General features: G+C 43.4%; 1 protein-coding gene across 1 annotated transcript in view; it reads left to right on the top strand.

The window, feature by feature from the left end:
- LOC141074884 (receptor-type tyrosine-protein phosphatase T-like) overlaps positions 1-18,579 on the top strand; it is a 336,227-nt gene that overhangs the window by 63,877 nt on the left and 253,771 nt on the right. The window contains exon 5 of the mRNA XM_073562192.1: positions 15,559-15,738. Coding sequence (XP_073418293.1) covers positions 15,559-15,738 — 180 coding nt within the window. The remainder of the gene's footprint in view (positions 1-15,558; positions 15,739-18,579) is intronic.

Below are 18,579 nucleotides of genomic sequence, written 5' to 3' on the forward strand. Positions count from 1 at the left end.
ATGGGGTCTCTGGTGGTCTCCAACCAACGCGTTTCAACCTAGAGGGTCTTACTCATGGTTGGTACCATGAGTAAGACCCTCTAGGTTGAAAGGCTTGGTCTCTATCTACTCTTGCACCCAGGGGTATGGAGATACATGGAACAGCTACTAGAAGCTAGATAGTGAAGCTGTGTTTAGTCTTAACATGTAGCAGGAACTGGACCGGATCCAATGGCACCAGAACCGCAGCCCTAGGACCATTCAGAAAGGAGTTATAATCTCTCATAGATTTGGGGATATTTGGCTATAAACCTCCAGGGGAGGGGATTTAGGCTCAACCCAGAGGGCCGAAGGGGAGTGACCCAGAGGGGTTAAATGCTTGTGTCAAGTGTGGCCTAGTGCTTTTTCTCATGGGAGGTCGCAATGACATATCGTGCGAGAAGTCAAGGAACAGAGGCAGCTCCCCCCCACAAGCCAGGCATTTGATCTGACTGGTAACTGACTTTTAATATCTGCTTTTATCTGTTGTACTTCACCTGAGCATTATTGTTAAGTGTTCTTTAAAAACACATCTCTTGAAACAATCCTCTGACTTCAACTCACTAACCTAACTCTCCCCTGTGGCCTCCCTCAAAACATTCTTCATAATCTGCTCCCTCCTATCCATCAGTCTCCACACCCGCCATGCACATGATAACTGCACTTAACACACTGGCTGACCGGATCATACATACACAGGTCCTGGCTGATGAACGGATCATACATACACAGGTCCTGGCTGATGAACGGATCATACATATACAGATCAAGGCTGATGACCGGATCATACATACACAGGTCCTGGCTGATGAACGGATCACACATATACAGATCCTGGCTGATGAACTGATCATACATATACAGATCCTGGCTGATGAACGGATCATACATACACAGGTCCTGGCTGATGACTGGATCTTACATACACAGGTCCTGACTGATGACTGGATCATACATATACAGATCCTGGCTGATGAACGGATCATACATATACAGATCCTGGCTGATGAACTGATCATACATATACAGATCCTGGCTGATGAACGGATCATACATATACAGATCCTGGCTGATGACCAGATCATACATACACAGATCCTGGCTGATGAACGCATCATACATACACAGGTCCTGGCTGATGAACGGATCATACATATACAGATCCTGGCTGATGAACGGATCATACATATACAGATCAAGGCTGATGACCGGATTATACATATACAGATCCTGACTGATGATCGGATCATACATACACAGATCCTGGCTGATGAACGGATCATACATACACAGGTCCTGGCTGATGAACGGATCATACATATACAGATCCTGGCTGATGAACGGATCATACATATACAGATCAAGGCTGATGACCGGATCATACATATACAGATCCTGGCTGATGACCAGATCATACATACACAGATCCTGGCTGATGAACGGATCATACATACACAGGTCCTGGCTGATGAACGGATCATACATACACAGATCCTGGCTGTTGAACGGATCATACATATACAGATCCTGGCTGATGAACGGATCATACATATACAGAACAAGGCTGATGACCGGATTATACATATACAGATCCTGGCTGATGATCGGATCATACATACACAGGTCCTGGCTGATGAACGGATCATACATACACAGGTCCTGGCTGATGAACGGATCATACATATACAGATCCTGGCTGATGAACGGATCATACATATACAAATCCTGGCTGATGACCGGATAATACATACACAGGTCCTGACTGATGACTGGATCATACATACACAGATCCTGGCTGATGAATGGATTATACATACACAGGTCCTGGCTGATGATCGGATCATACATATACAGATCAAGTTTGATGACCGGATTATACATATACAGATCCTGGCTGATGACCGGATCATACATACACAGATCCTGGCTGATGAACGGATCATACATATACAGATCAAGGCTGATGACCGGATTATACATATACAGATCAAGGCTGATGACCGGATTATACATATACAGATCCTGGCTGATGATCGGATCATACATATACAGATCCTGGCTGATGACCGGATCATACATATACAAATCCTGGCTGATGACCGGATAATACATACACAGGTCCTGACTGATGACTTGATCATACATACACAGATCCTGGCTGATGAACGGATCATACATACACAGGTCCTGGCTGATGATCGGATCATACATATACAGATCCTGGCTGATGAACGGATTATACATATACAGATCCTGGCTGATGACCGGATCATACATATAGAGATCCTGGCTGATGACCAGATCATACATATACAGATCTTGGCTGATGACCGGATCATACATATACAGATCCTGGCTGATGATCGGATCATACATATACAGATCCTGGCTGATGATCGAATCATACATATACAGATCTTGGCTGATGACCGGATCATACATATACAGATCCTGGCTGATGATCGGATCATACATATACAGATCCTGGCTGATAACCGGATCATACATACACAGGTCCTGGCTGATGACCAGATCATACATACAAAGATCCTGGCTGATGAACGGATCATACATATACAGATCCTGGCTGATGACCGGATCATACATATACAGATCCTGGCTGATGAACGGATCATATATATACAGATCCTGGCTTATGAACGGATCATACATGCACAGATCCTGGCTGATGAACAGGTCATACATATAGAGATCCTGGCTGATGACCGAATCATACATATACAGATCCTGGCTGATGACCGGATCATACATATACAGATCCTGGCTGATGACCGGATCATACATACACAGGTCCTGGCTGATGACCAGATCATACATACAAAGATCCTGGCTGATGAACGGATCATACATACACAGATCCTGGCTGATGAACGGATCATACATACACAGATCCTGGCTGATGACCGGATCATACATATACAGATCCTGGCTGATGAACGGATTATACATATACAGATCCTGGCTGATGACCGGATCATACATACACAGATCCTGGCTGATGACCAAATCATACATATACAGATCCTGGCTGATGACCGGATCATACATATACAGATCCTGGCTGATGACCGGATCATACATACACAGGTCCTGGCTGATGACCAGATCATACATACAAAGATCCTGGCTGATGAACGGATCATACATACAGAGATCCTGGCTGATGAACGGATCATACATATACAGATCCTGGCTGATGACCGGATCATACATATACAGATCCTGGCTGATGAACGGATTATACATATACAGATCCTGGCTGATGACCGGATCATACATAAAGAGATCCTGGCTGATGACCAGATCATACATATACAGATACTGGCTGATGAACAGGTCATACATATAGAGATCCTGGCTGATGAACGGATTATACATATACAGATCCTGGCTGATGACCGGATCATACATATAGAGATCCTGGCTGATGACCAGATCATACATATACAGATCCTGGCTGATGAACAGGTCATACATATACAGATCCTGGCTGATGAACGGATTATACATATACAGATCCTGGCTGATGACCGGATCATACATATACAGATCCTGGCTGATGACCAGATCATACATATACAGATCCTGGCTGATGACCGGATCATACATATAGAGATCCTGGCTGATGACCAGATCATACATATACAGATCCTGGCTGATGAACAGGTCATACATATAGAGATCCTGTCTGATGACCGGATCATACATATACAGATCCTGGCTGATGACCGGATCATACATATACAGATCCTGGCTGATGACCGGATCATACATATACAGATCCTGGCTTATGAACGGTTCATAAATACACAGATCCTGGCTGATGAACAGGTCATACATATACAGATCCTGGCTGATGACCGGATCATACATATACAGATCCTGGCTGATGATCGAATCATACATATACAGATCCTGGCTGATGACCGGATCATACATATACAGATCCTGGCTGATGATCGGATCATACATATACAGATCCTGGCTGATGACCGGATCATACATACACAGGTCCTGGCTGATGACCAGATCATACATACAAAGATCCTGGCTGATGAACGGATCATACATACACAGGTCCTGGCTGATGACCGGATCATACATATACAGATCCTGGCTGATGACCGGATCATACATATACAGGTCCTGGCTGATGACCGGATCATACATATACAGATCCTGGCTGATGAACGGATCATACATGCACAGGTCCTGGCTGATGATCAGATCATACATATACAGATCCTGGCTGATGACCGGATCATACATACACAGGTCCTGGCTGATGACCAGATCATACATACAAAGATCCTGGCTGATGAACGGATCATACATACACAGATCCTGGCTGATGAACGGATCATACATACACAGATCCTGGCTGATGACCGGATCATACATATACAGATCCTGGCTGATGACCGGATCATACATATACAGATCCTGGCTTATGAACGGTTCATAAATACACAGATCCTGGCTGATGAACAGGTCATACATATAGAGATCCTGGCTGATGACCGGATCATACATATACAGATCCTGGCTGATGACCAGATCATACATATACAGATCCTGGCTGATGACCGGATCATACATATACAGATCCTGGCTTATGAACGGCTCATAAATACACAGATCCTGGCTGATGACTGGATCATACATCTAGAGATCCTGGCTGATGACCGAATCATACATACAGTATACAGATCCTGGCTGATGACCGGATCATACATACACAGGTCCTGGCTGATGAACGGATCATACATACACAGATGCTGACTGATGAACGGATCATACATACACAGATCCTGGCTGATGAACGGATCATACATATAGAGATCCTGGCTGATGAACGGATCATACATATACAGATCCTGGCTGATGACCGGATCATACATATACCGATCCTGGCTGATGACCGGATCATACATACACATATCCTGGCTCATGACCGGATCATACATACACAGGTCCTGGCTGATGACCGGATCATACATATACAGATCCTGGCTGATGAACGGATCATACATACACAGGTCCTGGCTGATGATCGGATCATACATATACAGATCCTGGCTGATGACCGGATCATACATATACAGGTCCTGGCTGATGACCGGATCATACATATACAGATCCTGGCTGATGAACGGATCATATATATACAGATCCTGGCTTATGAACGGATCATACATGCACAGATCCTGGCTGATGAACAGGTCATACATATAGATATCCTGGCTGATGACCGAATCATACATATACAGATCCTGGCTGATGACCGGATCATACATATACAGATCCTGGGTGATGACCGGATCATACATACACAGGTCCTGGCTGATGACCAGATCATACATACAAAGATCCTGGCTGATGAACGGATCATACATACACAGATCCTGGCTGATGAACGGATCATACATACACAGATCCTGGCTGATGACCGGATCATACATATACAGATCCTGGCTGATGACCGGATTATACATATACAGATCCTGGCTGATGACCAGATCATACATACACAGATCCTGGCTGATGACCAGATCATACATATACAGATCCTGGCTGATGAACGGATTATACATATACAGATCCTGGCTGATGACCGGATCTTACATAAACAGATCCTGGCTGATGAACAGATCATACTTATACAGATCGTGGCTGTTCAATGGATCATGCATATACAGATCCTGGCTGATGAACGGATCATACATATACAGATCCTGGCTGATGACCGGATCATACATATACAGATCCTGGCTGATGAACAGATCATACATATACAGATCCTGGCTGATGAATGGATCAGGCATATACAGATCCTGGCTGATGAACGGATCATACATATACAGATCCTGGCTCATGAATGGATCATGCATATACAGATCCTGGCTGATGAACGGATCATACATATACAGATCCTGGCTGATGAACGGATCATACATATACAGATCCTGGCTGATGAATCGATCATGCATATACAGATCCTGGCTGATGAATGGATCATGCATATACAGATCCTGGCTGATGACCGGATCATACATATACATATCCTGGCTGATGAACAGATCATACATATACAGATCCTGGCTGATGAATGGATCATGCATATACAGATCCTGGCTGATGAACGGATCATACATATACAGATCCTGGCTGATGACCGGATCATACATTTACAGATCCTGGCTGATGAACAGATCATACATATACAGTTCCTGGCTGATGAATGGATCATGCATATACAGATCCTGGCTGATGAACGGATCATGCATATACAGATCCTGGCTGATGACCGGATCATACATATACAGATCCTGGCTGATGAATGGATCATGCATATACAGATCCTGACTGATGAATGGATCATGCATATACAGATCCTGGCTGATGAATGGATCATGCATATACAGATCCTGGCTGATGACCGGATCATACATATACAGATCCTGGCTGATGAATGGATCATGCATATACAGATCCTGGCTGATGAACGGATCATGCATATACAGATCCTGGCTGATGAATCGATCATGCATATACAGATCCTGGCTGATGAATGGATCATGCATATACAGATCCTGGCTGATGACCGGATCATACATATACAGATCCTGGCTGATGAACAGATCATACATATACAGATCCTGGCTGATGAATGGATCATGCATATACAGATCCTGGCTGATGTCCGGATCATACATATACAGATCCTGGCTTATGACCCGATCATACATATACAGATCCTGGCTGATGAACAGATCATACATACACAGATCCTGGCTGATGAACGGATCATACATATACAGATCCTGGCTAATGACCGGATCATACATATACAGATCCTGGCTGATGAACGGATCATACATATAGAGATCCTGGCTGATGACCGGATCATACATATACATATCCTGGCTGATGACCGGATCATACATACACAGATCCTGGCTGATGACCGGATCATACATACACAGATCCTGGCTGATGACCGGATCATATATATACAGATCCTGGCTGATGACCGGATCATACATATACAGATCCTGGCTGATGACCGGATCATACATATACAGATCCTGGCTGATGAACAGATCATACATATACAGATCCTGGCTGATGACCGGATCATACATATACAGATCCTGGCTGATGAACAGATCATACATATACAGATCCTGGCTGATGAACGGATCATACATATAGAGATCCTGGCTGATGACCGGATCATACATATACATATCCTGGCTGATGACCGGATCATACATATACAGATCCTGGCTGATGAACGGATCATACATATACAGATCCTGGCTGATGAACGGATCATACATATACAGATCCTGGCTGATGACCGGATCATACATATACAGATCCTGGCTGATGACCGGATCATACATATACAGATCCTGGCTGATGAACAGATCATACATATACAGATCATGGCTGTTGAATGGATAATGCATATGCAGATCCTGGCTGATGAACTTATCATACATATACAGATCCTGGCTGATGACCGGATCATACATATACAGATCCTGGCTGAAGAACGGATCATATATATACAGATCCTGGCTGATGACCGGATCTTACATAAACAGATCCTGGCTGATGAACAGATCATACATATACAGATCCTGGCTGATGATCGGATCATACATATACAGATCCTGGCTGATGACCGGATCATACATATACAGATCCTGGCTGATGAATGGATCAGGCATATACAGATCCTGGCTGATGAACGGATCATACATATACAGATCCTGGCTGATGACCGGATCATACATATACAGATCCTGGCTGATGAACAGATCATACATATACAGATCCTGGCTGATGAATGGATCAGGCATATACAGATCCTGGCTGATGAACGGATCATACATATACAGATCCTGGCTCATGAATGGATCATGCATATACAGATCCTGGCTGATGAACGGATCATACATATACAGATCCTGGCTGATGAACGGATCATACATATACAGATCCTGGCTGATGAATCGATCATGCATATACAGATCCTGGCTGATGAATGGATCATGCATATACAGATCCTGGCTGATGACCGGATCATACATATACATATCCTGGCTGATGAACAGATCATACATATACAGATCCTGGCTGATGAATGGATCATGCATATACAGATCCTGGCTGATGAACGGATCATACATATACAGATCCTGGCTGATGACCGGATCATACATTTACAGATCCTGGCTGATGAACAGATCATACATATACAGATCCTGGCTGATGAATGGATCTTGCATATACAGATCCTGGCTGATGAACGGATCATGCATATACAGATCCTGGCTGATGACCGGATCATACATATACAGATCCTGGCTGATGAATGGATCATGCTTATACAGATCCTGGCTGATGAATGGATCATGCATATACAGATCCTGGCTGATGAATGGATCATGCATATACAGATCCTGGCTGATGACCGGATCATACATATACAGATCCTGGCTGATGAATGGATCATGCATATACAGATACTGGCTGATGAATGTATCATGCATATACAGATCCTGGCTGATGGCCGGATCATACATATACAGATCTTGGCTGATGAACGGATCATACATATACAGATCCTGGCTGATGACCGGATCATACATATACAGATCCTGGCTGATGAACAGATCATACATATACAGATCCTGGCTGATGAATGGATCATGCATATACAGATCCTGGCTGATGAACGGATCATACATATACAGATCCTGGCTGATGACCGGATCATACATATACAGATCCTGGCTGATGAACAGATCATACATATACAGATCCTGGCTGATGAATGGATCATGCATATACAGATCCTGGCTGATGAACGGATCATACATATACAGATCCTGGCTGATGACCGGATCATACATACACAGGTCCTGGCTGATGAACGGATCATGCATATACAGATCCTGGCTGATGACCGGATCATGCATATACAGATCCTGGCTGATGAACGGATCATACATACACAGATCCTGGCTGATGATCGGATCATACATACACAGATCCTGGCTGATGATCGGATCATACATACACAGGTCCTGGCTGATGAATGGATCATGCATATACAGATCCTGGCTTATGAACGGCTCATACATACACAGATCCTGGCTGATGACTGGATCATACATATACAGATCCTGGCTGATGACCGGATAATACATACACAGGTCCTGACTGATGACTGGATCATACATATACAGATCCTGGCTGATGACCGGATCATACATATACAGATCCTGGCTGATGAACGGATCATACATATACAGATCCTGGCTGATGAACGGATCATACATACACAGATCCTGGCTGATGAACGGATCATACATATACAGATCCTGGCTGATGAACGGATCATACATATACAGATCCTGGCTGATGACCGGATCATGCATATACAGATCCCGGCTGATGAACGGATCATACATATACAGATCTTGGCTGATGACCGGATCATACATATACAGATCCTGGCTGATGACCGGATCATACATATATAGATCCTGGCTGATGACCGGATCATACATATACAGATCTTGGCTGATGACCGGATCATACATATACAGATCCTGGCTGATGACCGGATCATACATATATAGATCCTGGCTGATGACCGGATCATACATATACAGATCCTGGCTGATGAACGGATCATACATATACAGATCTTGGCTGATGAACGGATCATACATATACAGATCTTGGCTGATGAACGGATCATACATATACAGATCCTGGCTGATGACCGGATCATACATATATAGATCCTGGCTGATGAATGGATCATACATACACAGATCCTGGCTGATGAACGGATCATACATACACAGATCCTGGCTGATGACCGGATCCTGCAGCTTTATATAGAAATCGAGGAGGATGGATGTCACCGCTTAATTGTAAAGTGCTGTGGAATATGTGGGCACTGTATGAAAATAAAACTGTTACCATTGTTTACAGTGTGTATACCCTTTGTGTATATACTATATTATCTAGTGGGCCCTTAAGGCGATTAAATATATCATTTAACCTTGGGCTTCTCTTTTATCTCGATCCGCGAATCCACACGTCTGTTTCTCGACCTCGTCACATGCTACCGGAGCTGGTTTCTGGCCCAATATAACCCTGTTAACAGACCATGAGTGTATCGCATGTGCAACTGGTGGCAGTCCTACCGAACTGATAAGGTTCCCTTTCAATGGGTCTAGTGAAAGGAGTCTCTCATCCAATCAGGGTTGTGGGCGAGTGTGGTGCCACGTCAGTGACTGCGAGGGCCGCACCCTCCCACTCCCTGTGCCTCCCTGGACCCTTGTGGACAGGGGGGATTTCTGTGTATAACTATACCAATCTGACCTTGCGTATCCCAGGGGGGTGAGCCACGTCACATTGGTACAAGGGGGGAGACCTTACCAAGTGATCCCGCTGACGTAATATTGACATCAGACGGGGAGGAGAGGTGTGGATCCCTTACAGTGGTCAACAACCGACTGCTGCAGTCATAGAGCAGGTAATGCCGAAAACTCCATTACATAAGAGAGGATTACATGTGTGACAGAGCAGAAATAATCATCTCCAGTGTATTGATGAGTGCCTCCTGGAGTCACACACAGTGTAGGAAAGACTAAGTGAAACATGAAGCGATGAGGGGAACGGAGCCCAACACTAGGGAACGGGGGAATCGAGACACCTAGGCAGATCTAAAGTCACTCCGTCTGCCCTAAACATCCCTATAGGTACTCCACCTATCGCCAAGCAAGAACCTGATCCCTGCCTTACCCTGACAATAAGTCCTGCATAGGGAAGGACAGGATAAACACAAGTCAATCCCCACTACCATTAAAGACAGTTGGGGTCGACAAACAAGGGGAACACTTATCTTGCAAAGTCTGAGATGTAACACAGACATCCTCCAGCAACACAAAGAGGAAGATAGCAGATTGCTATAGCTCCAGGCCTCAAAAAGAAGAAATGGAAATATCACCAGCAACCCCCAGTAGCAGGCAGGGAGCCTATAAACACCCAGGTCCAGGTGAGTCAATAAGAGCCGGAGAAAGGTTGGCACTGGGTCAAAGAGTCAGAAGGGTTAAGAATGTGTCTGCAAAGACAAATGCAGAGACCTTCTGCAGCTAGATGTAGTGTGACTGTCTGAAGCATCTGATATACCCGTGATACCTGTCTCTTTACCCTTTGTTGCCACTGTATCCATCCTGCAGTAGTTTGAACGCTGTCAGCCAATCGAGCTCAGATGCACTTAAAGAAGTTGCCCACTAGTAGGACAACCCCTTCTCAAACCCCATGCTTTACCACGATAAGATAAAAAAGCTTATACTCGTCCAATCAGCGCTGGTGTCACTGTCCTCATCTTCAAACAAATAGAACTTGAGGAGGAAGTCAGGACTTTTCTATTTCACAGCCCAATTGTGTTACATTCTATGAAGCACCTGTGGGATAAAATTCATCACTTTACATAGAGCTAAATTCCTTGAGGTAGCATTTTCAAAAGTGGGGTCACGTATGTTGGGTTTCTGCTCTTTGGGCACCTCAGGAGCCCTCAAATGTTACATGGAGTCCACAATCTATTCCAGCCACATTAGATCTCCGAAAGTAAATTGTGCTCATTCCTTCAGAGCTCTGCCGCTACCCAAAGAGTAGTTTCTGACCACATGTGGGGTATTGGTAGATTTGGGAAAAATTATATAACCACCAGATGTGATGCGTATTTTCTCCTATTTTCTTTTGTAAATTATAGCTAAAGCAACAATTCAGTTGAAAAATATTATTTTTTCATTTTAATTTGTATTAATTGCTGTGAAGCATCTGAAGGCTTAAACGGGTTGCCCAGGCTTGCGTTTCAAGTCTGCAGTTACTCTATGTGACTGCAGGCTGGTGAATCCTCACAGCGTGCACTGTGCGCGCTGTTAGGATTCACAAGTCACAGAGTGACTGCAAACTTGAACCCCAGGTATAGACAACACCTTTAATAAATTTCATGATAGAAGTTTTGAATACTTTGTGGACGGAGGGGTGCAGTGCCTAAAATTTTATCACTCTTTAGTGTTTTCTTAGATATAGACCCCTTGAAGTCACTACAAAATGTATGTCACACTCACAATCCATTTTTGGATCCGTGGCAGATCTGGATTCTCATATAAACTTTTTTCCTTTCAGGCCATCGGGGGTTAATGTCAGTTTTTCCCCACTGGTGTGCAGGTGTAATTGCATCTCTGCTGGGTTAGCTGATGTGGGTGGTGACCACTCCCACCATCCTTCAAAAGGTCGCCTGATGCATCAGCTGACTGTCGGTGTTAGAGGTCATTGTGCAGCAACTGTGCTAGGTGTGACAACCCTGCTGGCATCACTGCATGGCCGCCCATCCCCCGCACACCAACTTACTCACTGCTCCAGGCCATGCTGTGATTTCGGTCTGCTGCCGGCTCCATATTCTGTGCCTCTTGTCTCCTGTCTGCTCTGTGCATGTTTCCCAGCTGTGTGCATAGGGGGCGGTGCCAGAACTCTCTGGTTCTTACGGAGTCAGGATGCACCTGTCTAAAGTGTCCCTGACCAGTTACCAAGGGCCCTCTAGTATTTAGGGCAGCTCTAGCCAGTGGAACCTTGTTAACGCATGTGACTGCGTTTGGTCATTTTGATGTCCATTCCTGAAACCTCCATTTGTCTGCCTTCAGGCACTGTCGAAAAAGTTGTGAAGTGGTGATGGCCAACTCACTGAATGAATGTAAGAAAGGAATGGAGGCTTTTCTTGTGAGTTACAGTATAGAAGGTTACGAATAACAGAATATTATAGGTAGATGGGTGACCCAGCTTAGGGGAAGGAATTTTTGTTCCCTATGGAGAAAATTGTCTTCTACTCTGTGGGTTTTTTGCCTTCCCCAGGATCAACAACGCAGAATAGCTGCACTAAAAATAGGCTGAACTAGATGGACATAAGGTCTTCCTTCAGCCTTCATAACTATGTTACTATGTTCCTTATTTTTTTTGTCCTTTTGTCAGCGTCGGGTGTGGGTGGACTCACATTCTCCATTTTGGAAGCATTGAGTGAACTTCTGCTGCAAGCAAGATGTTTGTGTCTGAGCTTGTTAGATTTAGCTTGATGCAGCTGCGACGTCGTCAGAGAAGATATTGGATTCATGAAGTGAATTTTTTCCGGAATACATATGGTGTCTTTCACACCCTGTATGTTCAGCTTCGGGATCATCCCTTTAAATTTCAGCGTTGTCTTCGGATGTCCATCGAAACGTTTGATATTCTGCTGTTGCATGTGAAGGATGAGATACATCATCAACGTAGCACTTTCCGGGAAAGTATTTCTACGGAAGAACGTTTGGTGGTGACCCTGAGGTATTTTTCCCTTTTCTTTACATTGTGCCAGAGTCAAAGACAGGATATCGTTGTGCTTGTCTTGTTATTTAATACACATAGCCCACTGTACTAGTCCTTTGTCATTTGCCTTTCTGTTTGTTGTCCGACAAAATCTGTCCCATATGTCCAGTTATAATTTTTTTTTTCAATAGATATTTGGCTACGGGAGAAACTTTTGCGTCACTGCACTTTGAATTTTGGGTGGGGAAATCGACCATTTGCCAACTAGTTCGGGAAACGTGTGGTGCCATTTGGAATAACTTACAGCCACTTGTACTACCGACCCCGACAACAGAAATGTGGCTATTGATTGCCCACAATTTTGAGGTTGTGGCTAATTTTCCCAATTGCATTGGTGCCGTTGACGGGAAGCACATTCGGATTCAAATGTGTGATACTTTTAAAACCTGTTATTTATTGGCATATGTGCAATGTGTGTGGCTAGGAATTTTCTTTTTTTGGCTCGAAAAATTTGTGATACCTTATTAAATTTTTATAGGTATTATATTTTTAATAAAAGTTAAAGTTTTAGTAATAAAACAGTTTACTAAAAATTCTGGAAAACAATGACCTTCCACTCAGAATGTTGGTAGACATTTTTTACATATGTGATCCCAGAGTGATGTACAAAAATATTCAAATTTAACTTATTTAAATTAACAAAAAAACTTATCAAGGCTATAGAGTCAAACTATGTAATTTTTTTTCCAGATTGCAGACTGTGGTATTGTCGGCCCAACTGTACGCTGGACTGCTACATTGCCTGTGCATTTCCATACCAGGTTCACCCCGGCCTCTGAATTATGTTGGCGCTTGGTATGACGCATGTCGATGGTGCAATGGCCTGCACTTGTTTTTGTTCTAGAGGAAGTGGGTTCCTGAGGGCCCAAAAATTCATCGAAAAGATCTTGAAATCTTTGCCTAAAGAGTACATTTCTGTGCGGCGGTATCTTTTGGGCTACAGGGACATACGATAAAAACAGGAGCTTCCACTCATTGGCTGCGTACACGGATTCTCATGATTGCAAGTCATTAATTTCCCACCTTATCTCTCTGTGCTCGATGCGACAATGATCTTCTAACTGTTTGACTCCATCGACAATTATGGCATCAACTTCATCTCTGGCAGATGACCGCTTACGTCCGCGCTGTGCTTGCAAGCGGACACTGACAACAGGAGCCACAGTACTACTGTCCATTGATCTTGTCTCGCTCAGGACAGACACATCTTCAGTGCCCGTCTGTTGGCTTGTTTCCTGGCGAGATGGCTCCGGTGCCTCAGCCTCTTGAGGCGCAGCTGTACTGCAGATCGTTCTACAAAAATAAAAAATAATATAGATTTTCAGAAACACTTGTTGCTCTCACACATTTTACCAACACAAACAAAAGCGATCGCTGGGACAACGTTAATTGCTCGTAATGCACATGCAGGGTGACTCATTTGCCTGCCACTGGGGGTGTTCTGGCTGTTCCGGTAGTCCCGGACAAATCTATCTCTAATGGATCTCCACCGGGTATGGACTGCATCGGCTACAATAAAAAATACAAAACCACCAAAAAACTATTTCTCTTTATCTTTTTACTGAACATTGTAAAACAATTTAAGTTGAGTGTTAATTACCAATTTTTTTTTGAGAGGAGGCGGACTTCTGCAGATACCGAGGGTCCAACTCGCAAATTATCTTCTCCCACAACCTCCGGTTTTTAGTAAGATCATTGTGCGGACTGTCACTTTGATCCCATATGGACGGATTCGCTTCCGCCAATGTTATCAGTGTCTCATTTTCAATGTCCAAGGTCTCTTCATCAACATCAATGTGCCTTTTTTTTTTGGATAGCTGCTGCTTGGACTATGTGAACACAAAGATTTTGATCAAAATTTTTAAGTGGATTTTTTTCAGAATACGTTTAGTACACCCCCACACAACAATATTTTTCATCCCCCTTTTAAGCATTTTTTTAATTTTTAACACTTTCTGCTTTTTAAAAATTATATTGTAATGTTATTCTTTCATAGTTATACGTTTATTAGTGGGGTCGAATCTGTGTAATTATACTAATAATATCACTTTTACCCCACAGCTCAGTGTAAGAAGCCGGAAAATACCAAAACGTTCACAATATTAGGAGAGAAAATTTATTATAATGTGTGGGAATCTGTATCAGTGCGATGCATAACTGGATACCGACCATTGCATGAGTGGATTACATGTGTGACCGGGCAGAATAAGGACCAGTGGGATAATCCTCCCCGGTGTAAAGGTGAGTGCCCACTGTATATATCCTATACATTTATGTAATACATGGTCATGGACGACAACCGACTGCTCCAGATAAAGAGCAAATAATGCAGCACTGTCCATTACATAAGAGAAGATTACATGTGTGATCGGGCAGAATTAGGACCAGTGGGATAATCATACCCAGTGTATAGGTGAGTACCCGCTGTATATATACTCTACATATATGTAATATATGGTCATGGACGACAACCAACTGCTCCAGACACAGAGCAGATAATGTAGCACTGTCCATTACATAAGATTACGTGTGTCACTGGGCAGAATAAGGATAAGTAGGAAAATCATCCCTGGTGTATAGGTGAGAGCCCACTCTATATAACCTATACATACATAGATGTAATACATGGTCGTGGACGACAACCGACTGTTCCAGACATAGAGCAAATAATGCAGCGCCGTCCATTATATAAGAGGAGATTACATATGTGACCAGGCAGGATAGGAACCAGTGGGATAATCATCCCCAGTGTATAGGTGAGAGCCCACTCTATGTAACCTATATATACATAGATGTAATACGTGGTCATGGACGACAACCGACTGCTCCAGACACAGAGAAGATAATGTAGCACTGTTCATTACATTAGATTACATGTGTGACCGGGCAGAATAAGGATCAGTGGGAAAATCATCCCTGGTGTATAGGCGAGAGCCCACTCTATATAACCTATATATACATAGATGTAATGCATGGTCGTGGACGACAACCAACTGCTCCAGACATAGAGCAAATAATACAGCGCCATCCATTACATAAGATTACATGTGTGACTGGGCAGAATAAGGTGGGATAATCATCCCCGGTGTATAGATGAGAGTCCGCTGTTATATCCTATACAAATATGTAATATATGGTCGTGGACGACAACCAACTGCTCCAGACATAGAGCAGATAATCCAGCACAGTCCATTACATAAGAGGAGATTACATGTGTGATCGGGCAGATTAATGACCAGTGGGATAATCATCCGTGGTGTACAGGTAAAGTAACTCCTGGCTCTCTTTACATTTTTCTGCCACTGTATCCTTCCTCCAGTAGCTCAAATGCTGTGAGTCAAGCATGTGCAGATGCAAGTAAAGAAGTTCTCCACTACTAGGACAATCCCATGCATGGCCATGATAAAATAAAAAAGCTTATACTCAGCTCGAGGATAGAGTATTGGAGTAGTGTATTAAACTAATATACTTTATTCAGAATATCTAAAACCACATAAAGTGCATGTGCAAAAACAAACAAAGCAGCATAAATCCTGCACAATAAACACCCACAGGAGAAGGACCATCAAAGGGTATTTTTTCACAAAGAATACCGGTATTAGTAGGTCAAAAGACGGGGACCACTGATTGACACCGAGTATCAGTTTCTTGTAAAGGTAGTCTTGAATAGACAATAGCTTATAAAACTACCATTAAAGTATTCGGCCCCCTGGAACTTTTCAACCTTTTCCCACATATCATGCTTCAAACATAAAGATACCAAATGTAAATTTTTGGTGAAGAATCAACAACAAGTGGGACACAATTGTGAAGTTGAACGAAATTTATTGGTTATTTGTGGAAATACAAAAACTGAAAAGTGGGACGTGCAATATTATTCGGCCCCTTTACTTTCAGTGCAGCAAACTCACTCCAGAAGTTCATTGTGGATCTCTGAATGATCCAATGTTGTCCTAAATGGCTAATGATGATAAATATAATCCACCTGTGTGTAATCAAGTCTCCGTATAAATGCACCTGCTCTGTGATAGTCTCAGGGTTCTGTTTGAAGCACAGAGAGGATCATGAAGACCAAGGAACACCACAGGCAGGTCCGTGATACTGTTGTGGAGAAGTTTAAAGCCGGATTTGGATACAAAATGATTTCCAAAACTTTAAACATCCCAAGGAACACTGTGCAAGCGATCATATTGAAATGGAAGGAGTATCATCCCACTGCAAATCTACCAAGACCCGGCCGTCCCTCTAAACTTTTATCTCAAACAAGGAGAAGACTGATCAGAGATGCAGCCAAGAGGCCCATGATCACTCTGGATGAACTGCAGAGATCTACAGCTGAGGTGGGACAGTCTGTCCATAGGACAACAATCAGTCGTACAGTGCACAAATCTGGCCTTTATGGAAGAGTGGCAAGAAGGAAGCCATTTCTCAAAGATATCCATAAAAAGTGTCGATTAAAGTTTGCAACAAGCCACCTGGGAGACACAGCAAACATGTGGAAGAAGGTGGTGTGGTCGGATGAAACCAAAGTAGAACTTTTTGGCAACAATGCCAAACGATATATTTGGCGTAAAGGCAACACAGCTCATCACCCTGAACACACCATCCCCACTGTCAAACACGGTGGTGGCAGCATCATGGTTTGGGCCAGCTTTTCTTTAGCAGGGACAGGGAAAATGGTTAAAATTGATGGGAAGATGGATGGAGCCAAATACAGGACCATTCTTGAAGAAAACCTGTTGGAGTCTGCAAAAGACCTGAGACTGGGACGGAGATTTGTCATCCAACAAGATAATGATCCCAAACATGAAGCAAAATCTACCATGGAATAGTTCTGTCATGATCCAGGCTGGATCTGACAAGTTAAATGGATAAGTGAACTTTTTTTCCTTTGGCTAGGTGACAAAGTGATGTGATTGCCCCCGGTGGCCAATAGAATTATCACACGTGGTGTCGTTCATTCTGAGTTGCCCCGGTGGTGGTGAGCGTTAGTGCACTTAATTACAAAACAGGTGTTAGGCTCTATAAAAGAGTGCCAGGTGTGTTTGATCACTGTTGGTGATATTGTGTGTTCATTTGGTG

This window comes from Dendrobates tinctorius, unplaced genomic scaffold, assembly GCF_039654945.1.
Source record: "Dendrobates tinctorius isolate UK_male_01 unplaced genomic scaffold, ASM3965494v1 ptg000342l, whole genome shotgun sequence".
Taxonomy (NCBI): Eukaryota; Metazoa; Chordata; class Amphibia; order Anura; family Dendrobatidae; genus Dendrobates; species Dendrobates tinctorius.